We start from the raw sequence: 24,292 nt of genomic DNA on the forward strand, positions 1-24,292 counted from the left end.
CATTTCCTAGAAAAAGCTCTGATGACAAAATCCAGTCAACCAACAGGTGTGGTAAAATAATAGTAAGGATACAACATATACATACTTCCCTTATGGTGGAGAGATAACAGAAACTGTATAATGTTAATAAATCAAGAAATGATGGCCCAAGTATATTAATCCAGTTTTAAAGTTTTAAGCCAAAATAGTAACAATATTGAAGGGAGATTGGTACAATGTTTAAGTGAATTTAAAATAGTTTATGTTGGAAAACACTTCACACTAACTTTGCAAAGACAAAATCTCTGAATGAACAAAAATAGGCAGGCAAAAAAAAAAAAAAACCCAAAAAACAAAACAAAACTTCTCGATGTGCTGTGATAACTTTGTTCAACATAAATTTAGTCCTTAGCTCCTTGAGAGGATGTGGTTGCTATGACTAAAAGGAATAAAAATGTACTCCTACTATTTATCTAAGGATATCTCCTGTCTCCTTGGCCACTTGCTCCTTGAGACATCTACGCAGATTATGGAGACAATAATTATTGACACTGCTTTCTCAGAGTCCCCAAATAAAGTTCCCCCAAAGATGGAAGTAGAATGATTCAGGAAGTGTCCTCACTGTATCCCTAATTGCAAGTGAGCATGAGTTTAATGCTAGCAGTGGAGGGAGAAAGCATCCTCCCCAGGGAAGAGGTGACTGGATTATATTTATTACAATATCAACACACTTTTTTGGACATATAGTTTCTATTCCCCAAGACTCCCCCACCTTACCTACTACATATCAATTACTTCTTTCAGGAAGTTATGCACTGGGGTTTATTCATTTTGCATATTAGTGTTCAGCACCAACTAGTTCTGTAAAAGGTGTTAAATTTAGATTTTAATACACATGCCATTTTTCTACAAGTGGATAAAGCATACATGGTCAGAGGCATTAATCTAAAAATCTAAAGTTAAATTGGTTTGAACAATAACTTTGAAATTGCTCAATTCTTTAAATGGCTTTACTGATGTACAACTGATAAACACTACCCTGCAAATATTTTAAGTATACATGTTTTTATATATAGTATGAACCCATGAAATCATCACTACAACCTACATAATGATCATACATCACTCGCCCCCCCCAAAATTGCCCAAAGCTTCCTTGAAATTCTTCCGTCTTGTCCATCCACACACCTCTCCATCCCTTGTCAATCACTGGTCTGCTACTTGTTACAAAAGTCTGAATTATCTAGAATTATATATAAATAAATTCAGACAGAATGTACCTTTTTGTGTGCTTTCGCTCATTTAGCATAAATATTTTGAAGTTTATCAATACTGCATGCATCAGTAGTTCATTACTTTTTATACCTGAGAAGTATCCCATTGTATAAATATACAACAACTTGCTTATCCATTCACCTGTTGAGAGACATTTGGATTGTTTCCAGTTTGGGAGCTATTACATATAAAATTGTTATGAGCCTTGACTTCAAGTTTTTGTTTGGATATATGCTTTCATTTACCTGGGGGCAAATAACTGGAACAGTTACATCATATAATAGGTATATGTTTACATTTTTAAGAAACTGACAAACTGTTTCCAAAGTAGTTGTACCATTTACATTCTTACCAGCAATATGTGAAAGTTCCAACATAGTGACAGTAATATCACACTGAATTTTTTTTAATGCTTACTTGCGAAAGTGACAAAGTGCGAGCAGGGGAGGGGCAGAAAGAGAGAGAGACACAGAATCTGAAGCGGACTCCAGGCTCTGAGCTGTCAGCATAGAGCCTGACATGGAGCTCGAACCAACCAACCATGATATCCTGATGTGAGCCAAATTTGGATGCTTAACTGACTAAGCCACCCAGGTGCCCCAGAATTTGTTTCCCTAATGACTATGATGTTAAACTTATTTTTATGTGTTTGTCATTCATTTATCTCTGCTTGCAATTAAGCGTCTCCACAAATCTTTGCCAATTTTTCTAATTGGGTGCTTTCTTTTCTTACTATTGAGTTTGGAGAATTCTTTATATATTATTCCACACCCAAGTCCTTTATCAGACATATGATTAACAAATTATCTTTACTACTTGATTGTTTGACTTCGTATTCTCTTAACAATATCTTTAAAGACTAGAGTTTTTTAATTTTGATGAAATGCAATTCATTGATTTCTCTTTTTTTTTGGGGGGGGGTGTCATTCTTCTGGTGGTATGTTAATGATTTGTGCCTAACCCAAACTGATAAAGATCTTGTGTTTTCCTCTAGAGGTTTTATTGCTTTAGGTTTCACATTTAGCTCTATGATTCATTTTACCTTAGGTTTTATAATTAGTGGGAGGTATGGATCAAAAGTTAATTTGTTTGCAGCATATGGATATCCAATTGTTCCTGCACTATTTATTAAAAAGACTCCAAAAACTTACCTGCAACTTTGTCGTATTTATGGGTATGCTTGGGGGTTCTCCATTTGTCTATCTTTATCCAAACTCTCTTGATTACTATAGCTGGATAATAAACTTGAAATCCTGTGTTCTTTCTCAAATGTATTTTGACTTTCCTAGGTTCTTTGCATTTTCATATGAATTTTATAATCACTCTCTCAATTTCTCCAAAATTCTCTTGTCATTTTTATCAGAACTGTGTTGAATCTAACAAATTAATTTGGGGAAAAGAGGCATCCCACAATAGTGAGTATTCCAATCCATATACAAAGGATATCTTTCCATTTATTTATGTCTTCATTAATTTTGCTTAGCAATGTCCTATAGTTTTCAGTATACAAATCTTATACATTTTTTTCTCATAATTAGCCCTGAGAATTTAATTATTTATGAATGGTACTGCACATGGTATCGCTTTCAAATTGGATTTTCAGTTGATGGCTGGTAAAGAAGTACAGCTGACTTATGTAAATTGATCTTGTGTTCTGCAATCTTGCTAAACTTGTTTTCTACATAGACTGTGATGTCATCTATAAGTTTTTACTTTTTTCCTTCCAATCTCTAGGACTTTTATCTTTATTGTCTTATTGCCCTTGCTAGAACTAAATACTACAATGTTCAAATGAGGTGGCAAGAATGACTCTCCCTGCTTTGTTCCTGATATTAGGGTAAAAGAATTTGCTTTTCATCATTAAGTGTAAGGTCAGCTACAGGCATTTTAGAAATGCCCTTTAATCACACTGAGGAAGTTCTCTTATTTTTTCTAGTTTGTTGACAGTTTGGGGGAATAGATTTTGTCAAAAGTTTTTTTGTTTTTTGTTTTTTTTTTTTTCTCTGCAGCCATTTAGATTACCATAGGATTTTAAAAAACTGTTCATATGGTGAGTTACACTGATTATTTTTTAATATCCTGGGATAAATCCCAATTTGTTATATTACCCTCCAAGGTATTTGTTGATACACATCGCTAAAATTCTGAGAAACTTTACAACATGATAAATATTTGTATGTTATATTCTTTTCCTGAAATGTCTTTTTCTGGTTTGGGTATCAAGGTAATTCAACCTCACAGAATGAGGTGGGAAGCTTTAACTCCTGTTCAGTTTTCTAGAAAAGCCTGCATACAATTGGCATTATTCCCTCCTTAAATGTTTGGTAGAATTCACCAATGAAGCCACCTAGGTCAGGAATTTTCTTTATGAGAAGGCTTTTACAGATTCAATGCCTTTAATCAATATAGGGATATTCGTGTTATTTCTTTCTTTTTGAGTGAGCTTTACTGATTTGTCCTTTAAGAAATTGTCCACTCTGGGGGCACTTGGGTGGCTCAATTGGTTAAGCAGCCGACTTCGGCTCAGGTCATGATCTCTTGGTCCGTGAGTTCGAGCCCTGCGTCGGGCTCTGTGCTGACAGCTCAGAGCCTGGAGCCTGTTTCGGATTCTGTGTCTCCCTCTCTCTGACCCTCCCCTGTTCATGCTCTGTCTCTCACTGCCTCAAAAATAAATAAAACGTTAAAAAAAATTAAAAAAAAAAAAGAAATTGTCCACTTTGTTTTTATTGGCTTAAAGTTTTTCATGATATTGTCTCCTTTACCCACTTAATATCAATGAAATCTGTAGTGATATCACCTCTCACATTCCTGATACTGATCATTTCTGTCTTTGCTTTTCTCTCATCATTGTGGATACAGTCTTATTAATATGTTGTTGATCTTTTTAATGAGCTAGCTTTTAATTTCAGTGATTTTCTTACTTTTCTTGTTTGGTATTTTATTTATTTTCACTTTGGCTTTATTATTTCTTTTTCTTCTGCTTATTTTTGGTTTAATTAGCTCTTCTGCTTCTAACTTTTTAATGAAGAAGCTGAGTTCACTTATTTGAAACCTTTCTTTTCTTAATATAGTTCTTATGGCTATAAATTTCCCACTAACTACTGTTACAGGCATTCCACAAATTTTGATATATTGTGTTTCTATTTTCATTCAAGTCAAAATGCTTTCTATTTTCCCTTTTGATTTCTTCTTTGATCCATAGGTGTTAGAAATGAATTACACAATTACTGAAAGTACTTTGCAGAAATCTGTTATTGAATTCTGATTTAATTCCATTTTGGAATGAGAACACACATCATGTAATTTATTGAAACCTGGTTTATGACTCAGAATATGACCTATCTTGCTGCATGTTCCACATGCACTTGAAAAGAATGTACATTCTCTGCTATTGTACAACAGAGTATTCCATAAACATTAAACTCATCGCGTATGTTGACAGTGATATTCAAGTCTTCTATATCTTTATTAACTTTAGCTGCTTCTCTCAATTATTGAGAGGTGCTGAAATCTCCAGCCATAACTGTGGTTTAGTCTATTCCTCTTTGCAGTTTCACCAGCTTTTAATTCATGTATTTTGAAGCCATGTTATGAAGTGTGTGAACATTCAGAATTGTTATATCCCCTTTAGTGATTTCTTACTTATTATGAAATGACCTTCATGCCAGATGTTCTTTGCTCTGGAATCTACTTTGATAGGAGGCCACTCCAGCTTTCTTTTGATTAGTATTAGCTAGATATTTCTTTTTTAATCCTTTTGCTTTTAATCTATTAGCATCTCCTATTTAAAATAGATTTCTTACAGGCAATACATAATAAGTTTTTTTATGATAACAATCTCTGCCTTTTCAATGGATGTTGAGACCATTCACATTTAAACAATTACTGATAGGGTCAGGTTTAACTCTATCACTTTCCAATTGTGTTCTAATTGTCCATTTATTTGCCTTATCTTATTTCGCTGCTTTGAATATTTTTATTCCATTTCATCATCTTTTATTGACTTACTAGTTACAACTCTGTATTTTTTGGTGGTTGCTTTAGGGCTTAAGAGTACACATCTTTAATTTGCCAAAATCTGTCTTCAAGTAACATTATGCTACTTGACAGTGTAAGAACCTCCCAGCCTCCGTACTGCTGTTTTAATATATTTCACTACCACATCGGCTATAAACTCTACAGAAAATTGTAATTATTTCTGTTTAAGTACCCAATTGCTTCTTAGAATCCTATATGGATTCTTTTCTTCTGAAGGACCGCCTTTAACATTTCTTGAAGTGCAGGTCTACTGGTGGTGAATTCATCTTTTGTTTAAAAAAAGCTTGGGGCGCCTGGGTGGCTCAGTCAGTTGAGCATCCCAAATCTGCTCAGCTTATCATCTCATGGCCCGTGGGTACAAGCTCTGTGTAGGAAGGACTCTACTAACAGCTCAGAGCCTGGAGCCTACTTCAGATTATGGGTCTCCCTCTCTCTCTGCTCCTTCCCCACTCATGCATTCATTCACACAGGCGCACGTGCTCTGTCTAAAAAATAAACATTTTTTAAAAAGCTTTATTTTACATGTTTTTGAAAGATATTTTCCTGGATAGAGAACTCTAGAAAGACTTTTTTTTTTAGTTGAATACTTTAAGTATGCTGTTCCAGTGTCTTTTCACTTGCACTGTTCCTGAGAAGAAATTTTTTGTGACCCTTATCTTTTTTAACTTTGTACCAAAAAAAAAAAGTCTTTTTTCTCTCCAGCTGCTTATACAATTTTCTCTGTTTATGTAGTTAGCAGCAATTCCATTATGTTGTCCCTTGAGATAGTTTTCTCATTGTTTCTTTGTTTGGGATTCATCGATCTTCTGTCACTTTACAGAATTCATCAAACTTGGAAAATTTCTGCACATTTTTTCAAGTATGTTTTTTCTACCACCACTCCTGTGATAACTCCAATTATGTGTATATGTGTTCAGTGGAAGTTGTTAACAAAGCTCATTGATGCGCTCCTATATTTTTTTAACATTTTTCCCCCTGTGTTTCATTTTAAGTAATTTCTATTGCTACATCTTCACGTTCACTAAGCTTTACATCTACAATGTCTAACCTGCCATTAATTCCATCCAGAATATGTTTCATCTCTAGAGATTCAATTTGGATTTCACATCTCTCACATTTGAATCTTCCCTCTAGCTTGATGCATGTCTGGAAAATCCTGATAATAGCCGTTTTAATTTCCTAGTCTGCAAATTCTAACATCCATGTAGGTTCTGGATGGATTTTGTCAAATTGATATTACTTCTCATTATGACCATACTCTACTGCTTATTTACAGAAAATGTTTGAAGAAGAATATTTGATTAGATGTGAATTTTACCGTACTGAGTGCTTAGTAGTTTTGTAGTCTTATAAATATTGTTGAACTTTGCTCTTGGATGTTTGAACCTCCTGGATGTTGATTTTATAATTTATCCAGCAGGACTAGGGCATTTAGTCTGTAGCTGATTATTCCCCACTACTGAAGAAGGAACTGTTCTAAGTACTCTAACCATTGTCTCACAGAGTCTGTGGTCCTCCATTCTGGTCTGAGGGAAAGGAAGTATTTATGGGGTTGTGTGCGCTCTCAGTATCATTCTTTCTAATTGTTTTGGGTGACTCCCTTCTCTAGCCTCCTGCACATTCCTCATATGCATATGCTGACCAGTATTCTAATGAAAATCTGAGAGAGGCCCGCTGAAGATATCCAGAGTATCTTCTGAGTTCTATATACAGCATTCTCCCCTCCTCTCTCTAGCCCTGGGAACCCTAGCCATCTTGGTCTTCCCAGAAGCTCAATCCCATCTCAATTTAAGAAGTCTGTCTGGCTATACCAAAACTAAACAAAACAAAAAACAAAACAACCTCCCTGAAATAGCAACCTGTGGAAACCTAACAAAGTTCTTCTTTTGGGGACTACTCATATTTTGTTATCTGATGTTCAGTATCTTGAAAACCATTGTTTAATATATTTTATTCTGTTTTTTAGTTCTTTTCAGGAAGGAGGCTTAATCAGGTTCCTGCTAGTCCCTCTTGGCTGGAAACAGAAGTCTCAATTTAGTTTTAAGCATGATGAGTCTTGAATAACTATTTTAGAAAATCACACACATAAATAATCTCTGGGTATATGAATTCAGAGGTATAATATGAAATTTACATACCAAATACATTTCCCTAGGCCAGATGACAGAAGAATACAAAAATAGCAAGCCATCTCTTTCGTCAGATTGGCGCCATGTACCTTTTTATCATTCACTGACACACTACAGTTCTACAGAGTGGGAATATATATTGACTTCGGCAATGTTGTATTTCACTTAAAGTTTTCGTTAAGTTCATGAGTTTTGAGGTTGTATCACTTGCGTTCAAACCGTACTTTCTCCCTTTAGTATCTGGTGAATTTGGGCAAAGTGCCTTGCCTCTTTCTTCCTCAGTTTCCTTATCTGTTAATGTCATGCTAAAAAAATGGTATCTCTGAGTTGTATTAATTCCTCTCAAGCATTTATCATAGTAAATGTCCAATAACTATCATTTTCCCCAATATTACATAATTTTCCTTTCCAAATTAATACTAGCTAATTTTACACACACATAAATCATAATCTCAGTGAAAACACACAAACATAATATACCCATTGCTATTATCTAGTTGACATGCAATGAGTTCTGAATGGTGTCTCTGTCTCAGTTTCTCCACCCTCCACTCCTTTTTGTTTGCTACTCCAGAGTAACCTCTCTTAGAGAATTACTTTCAAGTACAATAGTCCTTCGTGATCCCTCTCCACAGTGCCCGCTGACCAGAGGGCAGCCTCTCGACTTGGCATTCCAGACTTTGTATATTAAGGTCCAAGTCTAGTGGCCCAGTCTCACCTTCTACTCTTCCGTTTCATTCACTGTGTCTTAAAGTCTCTATAATAAATAAGACTGCACGAGCATCCAAGGCCCTCTACCACGTCTGTAGTTTGTTTCATCCTATTTCTTCTACTTGGATGCCCAATGTTTGTGCAGTCCCATAACTAGTATGCCTTGCACTGTGCACTGTGTGGAGAAGAAGGAACACAAAGGCAGCTTCAGATAAAAAGCTCTGCTCCTCACAGGTTCACTGACACACAGGCCAGCAGTCAACACCATGATGAAGAAAACTATTCTACAGGAATGGAATACATGACAGGTAGATAAAAGGACAGCAGGCTCAATTTCGCCTAAAAAGTAAACTGAGGCAGGGGATGGATGGGCCAAGGAAAGCTTCACAGAGGGACTATTCTCTGGACTGTGGGAAGACCCTCCCCAAACTCTTTCTGTGAGATTGAACAATATGCAAGACTGGTGATTACAAGTATGCTGAGCAAAACAGACCTTACATATATATCAGTTCCACTGTGAAATGCTCACAAATAGACCTTGTGCACCAGGAAGCAGGGGACTAAGACCAAAGAGACCAGTGAAATACTGAGTAACTACTGATAACAATGCTGGTATTTAGAGCACAAGTATGTCAAAGCAAGATAAGTAGGATCTAAAAGTTCAAATATATAATATGCAAGGTAATGATAATGATACACAATATCTTTCAGTTTATTTTTGTGTATGATCCCAAAGAACCCCACAAAAGGTAAAGCAATGAAGCTTAGATTATTCACAACTGATGCACCCTGATCTGATACAGTCCCAGCAACTGGGAATTATCTCTCTCACCCAAGACAATTTTGCCTAAGAGAGCATATCATATCTCGTTTTTATTTTCCACAATGCTAGCTGATCATTCAATGTGCACTTACTGTACCACACCCTGGCTAGGTACTTTGTCTCTCATTTAATTCTCATACCAGGAAGGTGAGCCTCTCTTAAAATACAGCGTTTATTCTCAGTAAGAACTGCATGAAACTTTATTTGTACGACTTAAGCAACTGATAAAATCCTCTACTCCCCATTCAAAATTTCATTTTTGACTATTCCATTTTCAACAGTCAGCCACCATATCTACTTTTTTTTGATAACTGGGCAGTACAATTGAAAGAGATTAGCATCAATGATTATCATTTATTGGATGCCAAATGTTATATTGTGTCATTTAAATCACAAAAATAAGAAGGACATGATAGGCCCGTATTTTATATGCAGAAACAAGGATGAGGGAGGGCAATCACATTTTCAAGGTCCTACGGGTCTTAATATTCAGTTCTGATTCTGACTACATCCTATTTTCTTACAACAAATATCACTTAGTGGCTGTCTACCACATGCTAGTCACTCTGCCTCTTACATATCAGGAGCCTAACACATTATTTCTTTTCATCCTTCCAACAATTTCATGAAATAATTGCAGGTCCACAGTCCTTTATCTGAAACCCCTGGATACAGATGTTATTTAGGAATTTATAATGTCTGGGATTTTTTGACATACACTTGATCCTTGAACAACACAGAAGTTAGGGGCACTAACCCCAGTACAGTTGAAAATTCACATATAACTTTTGATTCCCCAAACTTAACCATCTGCAGCCTATTATTTGACCAAAAGCCTTATTGGTAACACAAGCAATTGATTAACACATATTTTGTATGTAATGTATATTACACACTATATTTTTACCATTAAGTAAGATAAGAGGAAAGAAAATGTTATTGAGAAAATCGTAAGGAAGAGAAAATACATTTACAGTACTAGACTGTATTTACTGAAACAAATCCACATATAATTGTACCTGCAGAGTGCATACCTATGTTGTTCAAGGGTCAAATATACAGAGTGCACATGCATATTTTATTATTACTTTTGAATGAATCCTATGTAACATTTCATTATATTTAATTCATGCGTATGTGTGTGCACACGTGTGTGTGTGTGTGTGTGTGTGTGTGTGTGTGTGTGTGTGTGTATGAGCAGTAGCCCTGTTGAGGTTCCACACCAGTTAGTCCCTAATGTTTTCCAACTTCACGTTGAAATAGGAAAAGAGGAAAATATTTACAGAGTTACACAAATATAAAACATGTTAATGATTTAAATTTTCTATTGCAGGTTTCCCTGTCTCTAGGTAGATAAACCAAAAACAAAGAAATGTATAAATAAGGGCACTTAGAGCTGGATGAATGAAAACACTCACTGCATTAATTCAAAGGAGTTTCATAAATAAAGCATCTAACAGGCTGCCAACACATTTGATCTTACCTCACATATCTGAACAGCAAGCTTTAAAGCAAAGACTGAGAAGTGGGAACCCCAGCTTCTCCCATATCAGATCAGTCAATGATTATCTCTCAGATGCATACCCTTCCTTTCTAGGACCAAGCATCTCCACTCCTAGTATGAACATTACACCTTCCTTTTCTCTCACCCATTCTCTTTCTTCCCTTCCTTCTTTTTTGCTTTGCACTGTCTGCTTTTTTGCTCTCATTTTCTTTCCCTTCTGTTCTTAATGGCATTCAAGATAAGGATGTCATCTGAGCTAGTGCCAAAAAGTAAAGTTCCCACAGATCTTTTGGTATTTCTCTGATGCCCATTTAAGGCTAAGTTTAGCTTAGAGAGTGCAAGGTTATAAAATGTTCTGAACAGCCTCACGAGTGCAGAAATGTGTGTGTGTGTGTGTGTGTGTGTGTGTGCACACGTGCATGTGGGCGCATGTGAGTTGGACATCCGTGGTTGGTAACATTCTCTGTTCCTTCTAATTTCATTCTCACTAAATCTTTAGAGGGCAGAGAAAGGCAGACATCTTATTTCTATAAAACAAGTTCAGCTCAGTGATTGTGGTAATTGGTAATTAAGTATGAAGTTTAAATAATGTTATTTAGCAAAAAGTCAATCATTCTGTATCTTGTAATATCATTACAAGAATTAGTCCAAAACTACTTCTCTCACTATAATGAGTAGTATTTTTTTCACTCAGATTAATTGAAGGAAGGCTTTTCTAATTCTGTCTTAATCAGGAAGAATTTCTGACTTCTCACGTAAAGTTGTTCCTACTCCTATTATGGTATTTACATAGTGCATCACTTTTTAATGTTTAAGTAGATGATCACCACTGTCCTTTAAATAGTTTGCTTCTAACAGAAGAGTTATATAATTTTTCTTTGTAGCTTGAGTTCCAACTACTTAGCCTACCAATAAGCACTCAAAAGATACACGATAAATAAATGTTTATAAATTTACTTTATTTAAAAATAAAAATTACCCTCCTATATATTCTCACTTATGGTTAAAAAAGTATAAAGAAAGAAAATCTCAACAGCTCTAGGGAAAAAACTATAGATATTTATAAGATTTGGGAGTACTGAAAGACTTTCTAAACACAGAATCAAAGGAGTAAGTCATTTAAAAAAGCCTTTTTAGAGGGAAATAAACAGAACATATCAAAAGTTTTACATTTTCACATACTCAACAACTCAGCAGTTGCATTTGTATGCTAAATCCTAAGAATAAAATCCGGGGCATATATTTACCTGCATAGATTCTTATCACGTAATTGCTAAAATACAAACAAGCCAACAAAAAAAGGAAAACCTGGAAGTGACCCTAAATGTCAGCTAATCGAGAAATAGAAGGCAGTCAGCTCTATCACAGGAATTGAGTTTAAGGTCTTAAATTAGATTGTGTGATATTCTCCTGTCCTTATACTCCTCACTGCTACTCTAAGTTTGACCTGGGCAAAGTTCCCTCATCTGTGACATCAAGAAAGTAACATTACAAACATGGCATGATTGTACAGAATGTAATGAGCAGCCCTCATTGATATGATATGCAGGGAAACTATATAGGTCTACAAAGTAACGTATTTCATACATGTTCATGTAACATGTTTCATTCATGTTACAGAACAGTGGATTCCAGTAAGAATGGAAAGATCCCATGCTTCGTAAACATTATATGTGTAGTAGAAAAAAAGATTCAAAGCATATCCTCCAAAATGTTATAAAATGATTCATTCTGACTGGAGGAATTATAAATACTTGCATATTTTTGTTTATTTTCTAAATTGCTTTGTAATAAATGTGTATTTCTTTTATATAACAAAATTACAATGGAAGGAATGTTTTCTAAAAACTATCGCTTATACTTTTCTTGGAAGTATCAAATCCACTGTGTATAGAATTTCGCAAATAATATGCCAGATTCTTCTCACACCACGCTTCCTTATATTCCTGGTCACACTAATTTGCTGTTACTTCATGGGCTGAACCAACCTACTGCACATACTTTATTATAAATTCCAATTTATTAATGTTGATTCATACATGCATCATTTATTTCTGAACAAACTTAGGTCTGGTCTACCCAACTCCGACAACTCATGAAAACCCTAGCTTTGCCTGCCTCTGTTCTTATTCTTGGGAGACATGGTCTGAGTAGGCTGTATAGCTGCCCCAGTTACTTCACTACCCAAAATGTGGGTGGATGAACAAAAATACATAGAATAACTCAATAGCTTGTAATTAGATTTCAAGTTTCATTATGCAACTTAAAGATGGTGGCTGCCTCTTTCTAGAGAAGTCACCATGACCATATTCCCACTGAATTAGACAATAAGGGATGGGCTATCTGTATGCTAAATGTTCAGTTTAGGCAGGACCATAATCATACAAAGGATGAATAACCAGGGTTCCAACAATGAAATCCTGCCTCACAACAGGGTGAGTGAGTGAGAGCCCTGTGAGCAGGGGTATTCAAGCAGAGGGCAAGTGACTCCTCTACATACTTTCAGATACTGAGATCATGTATTAGGTCCTACAACTGGATGATTTTATGAAAGTTATCCTAAAGTGAAATCCATCCATATTTCACTTTGCACAAAGGCTTCAAAGTTTACATTTTATAAACTTTAACATTTGCAACTTGATCTCACCTTTCTAAAAAGGAGTTTCAGATTCACAAGTGGAATTTTTCTTAAAAACGTCAATATAGGGGCGCCTGGGTGGCGCAGTCGGTTAAGCGTCCGACTTCAGCCAGGTCACGATCTCGCGGTCCGTGAGTTCGAGCCCCGCGTCAGGCTCTGGGCTGATGGCTCGGAGCCTGGAGCCTGTTTCCGATTCTGTGTCTCCCTCTCTCTCTGCCCCTCCCCCGTTCATGCTCTGTCTCTCTCTGTCCCAAAAATAAATAAAAAACGTTGGAAAAAAAAAAAAGTCAATATATTAAAAAGTAAATCCCCAATCCTCCTTTTTGAAGGAGGATTTACTGAAAAGTGTACATTTTAGAGGAAATGTCACTAAATATAAGAATATTTGAAGTTTCACCAAATGTATCTACTTTTTAAAGAAAGTCATGTTTACGTGACAAAAAAGTGTGTTGTAGTAATTTATGGATAATTTAGAAGAGTCTATAATATACTTCTAACAGATGTTCCTTTTATAAGCCTTAAGGAAAATCCAAGATGTCAGCAATCATTTAAGTCAAAGAAGGTGAAATAGGGACTTTGGGCTGGCTGCATTTGTAATCAAGTAATCACCATATCTTGTCCAGAAATCCCTTAGGTAAGTTCATTTCTTGCCTGCCTGCCCCCCTTCAAGTTTCTACTGATAAATAAGAAGGTACATTATAAATGTTAGGGGGAAAAAAAGCACCAGGTCTTGATATATGATGCTAATTCCATTTTTGTGTATTCTCAGGTATATATAAAGTGCAATATTTATCTTTTTTCAAATGCCATCTGTTTGAAGAGACAAGCCAAAAAGAATGGAGTCCCTTCATGTGCCTTGGACACAGCTGGGTTGTCTGCCTTCTACAATCAGCAGTGGCCCTAAGAACTCTTTAATGCTAAATATAAAAAAGATCATTGTCCATATCAGCAAGAGGGAGAAAAGAACTCCAAAGAGGTTCCACTAACCCACCACAAAGACTCAAGTTAAATGCCATAATCATGCCAGCCACTCAGTTACCACTCAGTCTCTGTCTCCAGTCCAGAAACCAGTCTGCCAGAAGCCCAGATAGCTGGAAAAGCAGCCGTGTTTTATCATACAACTGATTCCCAGATGTCAATTTAAAGGAAAATTATATGTATCCTACATTAAGGAGGAAAAAGATCCCTCATTTTATAAAAGTCTTTTTTTTCCTTTTAAGAGAACAAAGAACATATATTTTGAAACTCCGTGATTGAAAAAGACAATACAAACTACAAATGTTAACAGGGCACTTGCCCCTATTCACTAAGCTCAACATAAATAAATTATTCCTTTTGTATTTGTGTAGACAATGCTTCCTAAGAAAAATCATGAACTCTACTTTTAGTGAGATTAGCTATTACACATTTAAATATTCCAGAAAATACCTTCTAAAAGCACGTAAATTCATACTTGCAATACAAGAATGGAAATTGCTAAGTTGTTTTTTTTTAAAAGGAACGAAGTTTTAGAATGTCACCCAAAGGGTAGTAACTAAAAACATTTTTAAGAAACAAACCCATGTTTTTAAACATTAAAAAAAATTAAAAGAAGGAAAAAAGTTGGGGCACCTGGGTGGCTCAGTCAGTTGAGCATCTGACTTCGGTTCAGGTCATGATCTCACAATTTGTGGGTTCGAGCCCTGTGTCGGGTTCTGTGCTGACAGCTCGGAGCCTGAAGCCTTCTTCAGATCCTGTGTCTCCCTCTCTCTGCCCCTCCCCCACTTGCATGCACACACGCACATCCTCTCTCTCTCTCTCTGTCTCTCTCAAAAATAAACGTTAAAAAATTTTTTTAAGAAACAAATTCATGTTTTAAAAAGTATCCTTTAGGTCCATTCATTAACTAATTAATTTTGTAATTTCTTCTAAAAACATGCTACTGTACATGTGAAATATATGTAAGTCTTCATTGGATTCCCATAAATTTAGTAAGGACTAACAAATCTAATGAATGAATAACTGTTGAGAATAATGATGTAATGCCTGGAAGCCTCTGACTTGAAACTGCCCAATTCCTTCGCCAATTAGGAACTGAACTTGAAATCTGCTTAGGATGAAAGAACTGCCAAAGTTGCATGACTTCCAGAAAAATGAACATCATTCCACCAATTATAATTATGTTTGAAAGTTTAAATTGAACTATTATCCATGCTATAGTATTTAAATAAACTTAACATTATGTAGGAAATTTGTATCATTCCATTCTCAACAACTTACCTTTTTATGCTAACATTTCACAATTAATTCTTTTTCCCAAAATAAAAGCATATGGGAAAGACATTTAAATTTATCCTAAGTATATCTATAAACTCTGTCATTTGTGGAATGTATTTCAGTCCCAAGAAATCTCAATTACTTCAGGAATAATATAAATATGGCAATATATACACACATACCAGTGTATGCTAAATGGCTGCATATATCTTACTTTTCAAACTTCGCTGTAGGATTCGTTTCTCAGTTTCTTCTCAAGATTTAATCCAAATACTATGATACAGTTTTCGTCAGGGTAATGAGTATACATTTTTAAATATAAGGTTTCTTTGCAGTTTAAAGTCTCTCTCTATATATAAATGGTCAACCACTATTTTTCTGTAATACTTCAATGACATAGCTTCAGATACTCTAGCATTCTGCAACAAAGAAAGTGCTCTACAAGTTGAGATGCTATGACAATGCCTGGGGAAACAGAGGATGTATATCATTATGAGTGATTATGTAATACTGCTTTCAGTTTAAGCATATTTTTACTCATATAGTTCAGTGTTAGTTATTTATCACATTTTAGAAGATTAAACATCTTTGACATGCCACTCGCACCCATTTGCTACCAAGACGCCATTTAATAGTTCATTTAGCGCATCAGCCCTGGAGATTTTCAGCAGTCAATAGGTCATGAGTTTAAGTGCTATTCGTATTATGGTAAACTGGTTTCACATGGGCTTGTCTGACCGTTCACATGATAAAGCAGACAATGCTGGATGCCTACTGACCAGTCATTCCTCCACTCCTTTTCTCCTGCCCAACAGAACTTCCACTGGCCTCCCAAATGGAGGTCACTCTGATGGAGAAAACTGACATTCTTCAGCTGTTGTTAGTTACGTCTCATAATCTTACATCTCAAGTTCTAGACATAGTCAATGACGAATAAAAGTATTATTTCCTTAGAAAAATTCTCATTGGATAACAAAAAATTACATGTTGTTACAGCAAAAGAGGCTCCTCCAAAGGGAGGTTATCACTTCTCTTTTCTTACCTCTTTCACACTGCGGACCAGTGAATCCATAAACACAAGCACAGCGGTTGGGTCCAATGCAGCGTCCACCATTCTGACATCCATTTTCACAGACGGCTGCACACAAAACACAGCAAGAAGCTCATTAAACAGTAAATCTCCAAGTACAGTTGACCTCTGAAGAGCACAGGTCTGAACTGCACTGGTCCACTCCGATGCAGAGATTTTTCGATAAATACGGTACAGGACTGTAAATGTATTTTCTCTTCCTTGGGATTTCCTTAATAACATTTTCTTTCCTACAGCATACTTTAAGAATATAGCATATAATACATGTAACATACAAAATATGTGCTAATCGAATGTTTACGTGATCAGTAAGGCTTCCCATTAACTATTAGCAGTTAGGTTTCTGGGAATTCAAAAGTTACATACTTAGATTTTCAACTGCAGGGGGGGTTGACATCCCCCACCCAAGATCCATGTTGTTCAAGGGTCATCTGTACAATATTTGGTGGAGATTAAACCTATAATGGATCTCACCTCTCAAACAAGCTACAGCTCACATCACCCATTTAAGTAAATATATATGATGTATATTGAGACAAAAGCCTACACAATCAATTTAAGTCACACTGTTAGGCACAGGTTTGGTAAAAGTTTTTTTGTTTTTTGTTTTTATTAATCAGAATCACAAAAATTAGCTGGTTCAAATGTTCATACTATCAGAATATGACTATATAATCGTCTATTTTAGCTCTATTAGCCCCATAATCGAAATTCACAGGTAAGGAGGTGATTAAAATATGGGGAAATGCAGGAAAAAGGGGGCAGACAACAGGTAGCAGAAAGAGAGAGAAAAAAGGGGGAGGTATGTGACATGGAAAAATAAAGAGGATATGGCAACACAGAGAAGGAAAAATCAGAAAAGAAAAAAAGCCCCTCCTAAAAAGACAGGGTGGGGGTGGTCAATAAGAAAAGGGCAAATGTAACATGAAAAGTGAGAGGGAAATACCATCAATTCAGGAATGAAACACCAGAAGAAATAATGAATCTGGAATCTGTAGACAGCACGTAGAGGATATAAAAGCTAAGAAGGGAAAACCTCTCTGTGTCAATATAATAAATATTTTTATTAAAAAATTAACCCACGGTCCAAAATTTTTATGACACACACAGGCAGCCTGCACTCTTTCACTCCTTTCCACTTGGGACCAGGGAAACCAGGATTCAATTCAGGCTCTGTGGGCCCCAAGGAGCCAGAACTGACCCTGAACCACTCCCCTCCCCCACTGCACCACCCTCAGCAGCCAGGACCACAAAAAGGAAACCATTCTGCAGATTCCCTGAAAAACAAGTATTCCTACTAATTCTCCTGACAGCAGCTGAATCTAAGAATCATGCCTTCTCCAAGAAAAAATACTAAGAGCTTGTCGGTCAATCCACCCACTTTGTTGAATATCAACAATGTCCTCATAGATGAAAAGGATTGCATTCTATGACTCATGCTCAAAAAACAGAACTTAAGACATTAAAGCAAAGTGAGGGGGCAAAGCACATCTATGTGCCCTTCAAATGAAGTACATATCCAAAAAGGGAAGCTCAATAAATAAACTGACATCTAAATATGCAATAACGTTGCTATTTCCTTACCGGGAACATTCAGCTGGTTTACCTATTTTCATCCACACTACTCCAAGTGGCTTCTGTTCTGCTGACAGTACAAAACCAAAACATACTCTGAAACAAAAGATGTCTTCATCTTAAAGCACCACTGTGCTAATAGCTTTAAGATTCTTTGTCTACAGCAGGCTTTGCTCAAAGGCAGGAAGTAGTCTACGTCCATCTGCACAATTAGGCCTGTGTAAGAACTACACCTTTCGGCTTCTTCCCTTGTCCCAAGCTGAGTTCTCCATAGCACTTCCTACTCATTACTGTCTGTAAATATGGGCTAGGCAATCAATTAGGTGAAGAAATACGAAGGATAAAGGAAATAAAGGTCATGAGAAGTATGAGAAAGATGGGAATGGACAGGAATGTGGAAGAAAACAAAAACCTATCCTAGAACGCTCAGTAGTGTGTAACTCCACAGAAACAACTGCCAGTGTTTGAAGATCTGCACTGCTACAAAGATACACTGCAAAGAGGTGGCCCTTGCCTAATGTAATGAATTACGGTGTGAGAAAACTGCCTCAAACATCAGCAAGCTGGAAGAAACGAAAATGGAAACCATTTTTCCTGACGTGTTCCCTCATGAGACACATGCTAGGCTTTAAGGTGACTGGGGAGAAAACATTCACGGTAGACACTCAGGATTTATCCCTGTGTTAAGTGAAGGAAGAGCTTCTCTCAGGGTTTTCCAAAAACACACTTCCAAATCCCAGGTAGAAGAAGGCGGCTAGATAATCCTGGACTTTGTCCTGGAAAGAACTCGTCCACTACAGATGAAACCTAGTGTAACCTGTTTAGGCTATACTCATAATGTCTCTCTTCTCATTCTCTCTCTCTGTGTGTGTGTGTGTGTGTGTGTGTGTGTGTGTGTGTGTGTGTGTGTTTTGTTTGTGTTTCTCAGTGGGGAAAACATATTTATTGTTCCTAGAAAATTCAGGTCACCATACAATATGGTTTGTTATTGTAAATACTTTAAATAATTTTTTACAAATTTCTCTATTTTAATTTTTAACAGGGCAAAAATATCCGCAGATGTAACCTACTTAAACAAAAGATCTTCGAGATCCTCAATAACTTTTTTCTTAAATGTAAAGGGTTCCCATGAACAAAGAGGATGAGACCCACTCGTACAGCTACTGGCTGACATTTCCAGTTTTTGCGTGAGAGTTAGCTCCTTCCACAACACAGACCAGTTTGCTTGCCTTTGTATCCCCATTATCTAATGTAGAAGTTGATGTACCGCAGATACAAAAAAGTTTTTTTTGAAATACCTGAAAGTTTTGCAGTCTTTTTTCCACTATTTTGGAAGGCAGAATGCCACAGTGAACAGATGAGCACACCCTAATCAAATCATCTTTCTGATTCTGCTGAAAAAGTGAGTTAATTGTCCCTAGCTTAGAGGGCCCCGCAGATTAAATAAAACAGTGTATAAAACAAAGTGCACAGTAGCTGCACATTGAAGGTGTTCTACAAACTTTAATTCTCCTTCTCTGTTATTCTACAGGGTATTTTATGAAAAATAAGACACGCTCTACAGAATCCAAAGTTTACACTGAGGAACAACAGCAACAGAAGAGAAGCAGGCAATGCATGTAAAAGTGGAACACAAAAATAAACAAAAGAAGTTATTTTCCTTAAGAATGAGTTATGATAAAAATTATTTTTTTAACTTTTATTTATTTAAGTCATCTCCACACCCAACATGGGGCTCAAACTCATGACCCCGAGATCAAGAGGTGCATGACCTTCTAACTGAGCCAGCCAGGTGCCCTGAAAGTTATTTTATAAAGTAGTTTTTCTTGTGACAAAATATAATGGAAATGCAAATTTACACTTCAACTGGAGTTGGAAAGAAACGTGAATATGCCTAAATTTCCGCCATGGAAAGAATGCTGACCACCCAGGAAGAAAAACAATGCTTACACCTGCTGTGGGATATACAGCAAAAGGCAGTGAAGAAAAATACATGCTGCATACTATCCACAGCAACTTCCTAGGGATCTTTATCACGGCCTATAATTAACCTATTATCTATATAAAAATTCAGTCTTGTGCTCCCAAGTTCATATTTCCCTAAGCTCTCTCCTAAGATCTTAGCTCAAACATCTTTCCAATTGGAGGTGGAAGGGATTCCTTAAACTATCAAATGCAAAACAAAATCCTTGCTATTCCATATTTGCAGCCCCACCTAACCCACTCCCTGGCTATTTCCCATTTCAGAAAATGACACTACCATTCACATTCGGGAGCTCCACCCAAACCTCCAGTTGTCATCAGAGGTCTTTGCTTTTTGTTTTTCTCCACCACCACCAACCACCGCACCGCCACCCCCCCGCCCCTGCCCACCGCATGCCCAGCCCGTCAGCACACACTTCCTTCCACAGATTCTACCTCCAAACACAAGCACAAGGCAAGCACTTATCACATCCTCAATTACACCAGCACCGAGCATGGGCACCACTACCCTGTCTGCTAACTGGCCTTTCATTTTCTCTCTCACTCTTTCTACAACCCAGTTCCAACACAATAGCCAGAATGATGCTTCTAAGTCAATCAGATCACATCATTCCACTGCTCAAACTGCCTCAATGACTCCAAATTTCTTTCCTTGGGGTATAAGGCCCTCTACCACCATCTCAGAACTCACCTCCTACCCTTACCTCCTCTCCTCTCTTTAGCCACATGGGTCTTCTTTCATGGTCTCCAAAATACGCAAAGTCTGTTTGCACCAAATGTCCTGTTAATCTGCTTCTCCTTCTGCCTGGAACCCTTTTCCCACTGACCTAAAATGGGACCTTTTGCTCACGGATCTACTCCCAACACCTTGCACAGCATGGAGCTCCTAGAAGTGACTCAATAAACACTGCTGAATGAAATGAATGAGTGCTTTCTAAGGAAGACTGTCCACATTTCTGGGAAGGCAGGTAAGCAGTTTACATGTTTTTATAATCTTTATTTTAGCAAACATATTTCCAGGACTTTTCTGGATTCACAGGCTGAGAGTTTTTACACCTGCTTCCTTACTCTCAGTACTGTAATTCTCTCTCTCTGTCTGTCAGACAACTCAGGAAGTGGCTTCCTTACACCATGTTTTGAGCTGATGTCACACCTTGCCACCTTCTTACTTGCTGTGAATGGATTTTTCTGGTTCCATGATTTGCCTGCATCCTATGTCCTATGAAGCCTAAGTACTGTGCAAGGATAGTTTTGTCTCAGGAGATATTCAGAGAACAAATTTTCATATATGCTGCTCTTTTTTTAATTTTTTAATGTTTTTATTTTTTTTAATTTTTTTTAGTATTTATTTCTTGAGAGAGAGACAGAGCGTGAGTGGGGGAGGGGCAGAGAGACAGGGAGACACAGAATCCAAAGCAAGCTCCAGGCTCCAAGCCGTCAGCACAGAGCCCGATGCAGGGCTCGAACTCACGAACTGTGAGATCATGACCTGAGCCAGTCAGACACTTAACCGACTGAGCCACCGAGGCGCCCCTCATATATGCTGCTCTTCTGACCCAGTGCTTTTCCCTTTCCCCTAAATGAAAAATGTGGGGACATTGGTAGGATTTGGCACAGAGACAGAAGAACATAAAAGTGCCTCCTGTAGGAAGAGAAACTATTTTCCATCCCTTTACTTTCCATTTCTGTGAAGAACAGGGAAGGGACACACTAACACACTCTTTCTGCAGAACCTTCAGGAAAATACATACACACACACACATATACCCCAGACAGATGTATCAGCTGAATTCAGGCTGAAAGCAGCTAGTTTCATAATAGATCTGAGTAAATACTCTGAAAGAACAGTAGAGGCAGGCTCTTCCCCCCTATAATTGTAAAGTAATCATCATTCTCCCCTATAGACCAAAAGGCTGAGTTTAAAGGATAATTGTGTCTCTTCCCTTACTACTCAACTCTATAAAACAGGAATACAATCAGATCTCCTAACATTTCTGTATAGGTATAAAAAAGGTATAAATCGGCCTCCTTATAATATTATGTTCATAAAAGGTTTTTTTAGTGGTTATAAACTGGGGTCCATTGTATAAAATTTCGAAACTACTTAAATGTATGAAGAAAATATAGGAAAAAAAATCATCCATGAAAAAAGAAACTTTGCTACGATTTCTGTTCCACTGTTGTCCAGCTATTTCCTGCTTCTGCCTGGCCAAACCTGGCCCAAAAAAGTTGTTAAACTGGCATCTCTTATTCCCGCAAGGAAAGTGGCCTCAGTGCAGCGTATTCTCTCAAATTCCTTAATGCTCCACTTCCCAAACTTGTCAATCTCAGATTATCTTAACATCTGTAGCCATACCTGAAAGCCACCTACAAAAGGGATCTGTAAACTACAGCCCACAGGTCAGATCTGGCCCACAACCTGTTTTTGTACTGCCCGTGAGTCAAGAAAGGTTTTAATATTTTTCTATGGTTGAAGAATCAAAAGAACAGTATATTTTTGTGACACATGGAAATGGTATAAAATTCAAATTTCTGTGTCCAAAAATAAAATTTTGCTGAAACACAGCCAAATTCTTTCATTTACATATGGTTTATGGTCATTCTTGCACCGTAACAGAAGAGCTAAGTAGCTGTGAGAAAGACCACAAAGTTTAAAATATTATCTGGCCTTTACCGAAAATGATGGCCGACTCCTGACCTGAACAAAGTATTTTTCTTCAAGTTGATTCACCTACTTATATTAAATTATTTTAAAAGAAAACTTCATAGCATTTGTAAATGGAAAGCTGTATTACCCTAAATGGAAGGCAGACCTAAAAATAACAACAATCACAAGAAGACACCACTTCACACCCAGTAGGATAGCTATCTCACTCACACACACACGCAAACAAAAAGCCGAAGTGTTGGTGAGAAGGTGAAATCAGAATCCTTGTACACTGCTGGTGGGAATGTAAAACAGTGCAGCCACTAACAAAAACAGTAAGGCAGCTCTTCCAATCAAAAAGAGAATCAGCATAGGAGCCACGAATTCTATTTCTAGGTATGCACTCAAAAGAACGGAGAGCAGGGACTCAAGGGGATGTTTGTGCATCTATAGTCACAACGGCCAAAAGACAGCAGAACCTCAAGTGTCCATTCACGGATGAATAGACAAAAACAAAAGATGGTCGATACATACAGTGGAATGTTCACCAGCCTTAAAGATGAAGGAAATTCTAACCCATGTTCTAACATGGAGGAAACTTGAACACATTATGCTAAGCAAAATAAGCTCGTTACAAAAGGACAAGTACTGTGTGATTCCACTTACTTGAGATATTGAGAGTCAGTCAAATGTACATATACAGAAAGCACAATGGTGGTTGCCAGGAGACAGGGTGAGGGAGAAATGGGGGGGGGTCAGTGTTTAATGAGTACAGTTTTACTTGTGTACCTCAAAAACAAAGTTCTGAAGATGGATGGTGGTGATAATTACAAAACAGTTGTGAATGTACTCAATCCTACTCAACTATACACTTAAAAATAGTTAAAACAGGGGCGCCTGGGTGGCTCAGTTGGTTAAGTGTCTTCATTTTGGCTCAGGTTATGATCTCAAGGTTCATGAGATAGAGCCCTATGTCGGGCTCTGTACTTGGGACAGCAGGGAGCCTGCTTGGAATTCTTTCTCTCTGCAACCCCACCTCCCCTCAAAAACAAATAAATAAACTTTTGAGAAAATGGATAAAATAGTAAATTTTATGCTTCATACATACTGAAAACAACTTTTTAAATCTTTTAAAGCTCTAACAAAAGTAAAATAAGATTAACTTAAGCAAGGTAGATACTCTTGCACTTCTACCGTTTCGTTTTTCTATATTAAAAGGATTGATGACAGGGGAGCATGAGTGGCTCAGTCAGTTAAGTGCCCAACTCTTGATATGGGCTCAGGTCATGATCCCAGGGTTCTGAGATCGAGCCTTGTGCTTAAGATTCTCTCTCTCTCCCTTTGCCCCTCTCCCTCCTTGTGCGTGCACTCTCTCTTAGATAGATAGATAGATAGATAGATAGATAGATAGATAGATAGATAGTAAAATGCTGATGAAAAATTCTTAGGGAGGTCTCAAAGATCAGCAGCAAACCGAGACTCTGCATCTGATGAAATCCACATGAAAAGGGGCCTTGTTACTATTTATGATTCAATGATGTTTGACGTTGTGTTCTTTTACTCATCCATACTTTAAAATATGGGGATTCTAGTAAGAGTCCCACCATTTGGGAAACACAAACTTCAAGGGATATGTTATTATCC

At 37.1% G+C, this 24,292-nt stretch overlaps 1 protein-coding gene across 1 annotated transcript in view; it reads right to left on the bottom strand.

Moving 5' to 3' along the window:
- FBN2 (fibrillin 2) overlaps positions 1-24,292 on the bottom strand; it is a 255,813-nt gene that overhangs the window by 221,391 nt on the left and 10,130 nt on the right. The window contains exon 5 of the mRNA XM_007087821.2: positions 16,396-16,491. Coding sequence (XP_007087883.2) covers positions 16,396-16,491 — 96 coding nt within the window. The remainder of the gene's footprint in view (positions 1-16,395; positions 16,492-24,292) is intronic.

This window comes from Panthera tigris, chromosome A1 (genome assembly GCF_018350195.1).
Source record: "Panthera tigris isolate Pti1 chromosome A1, P.tigris_Pti1_mat1.1, whole genome shotgun sequence".
In the NCBI taxonomy this organism is placed as follows: domain Eukaryota; kingdom Metazoa; phylum Chordata; class Mammalia; order Carnivora; family Felidae; genus Panthera; species Panthera tigris.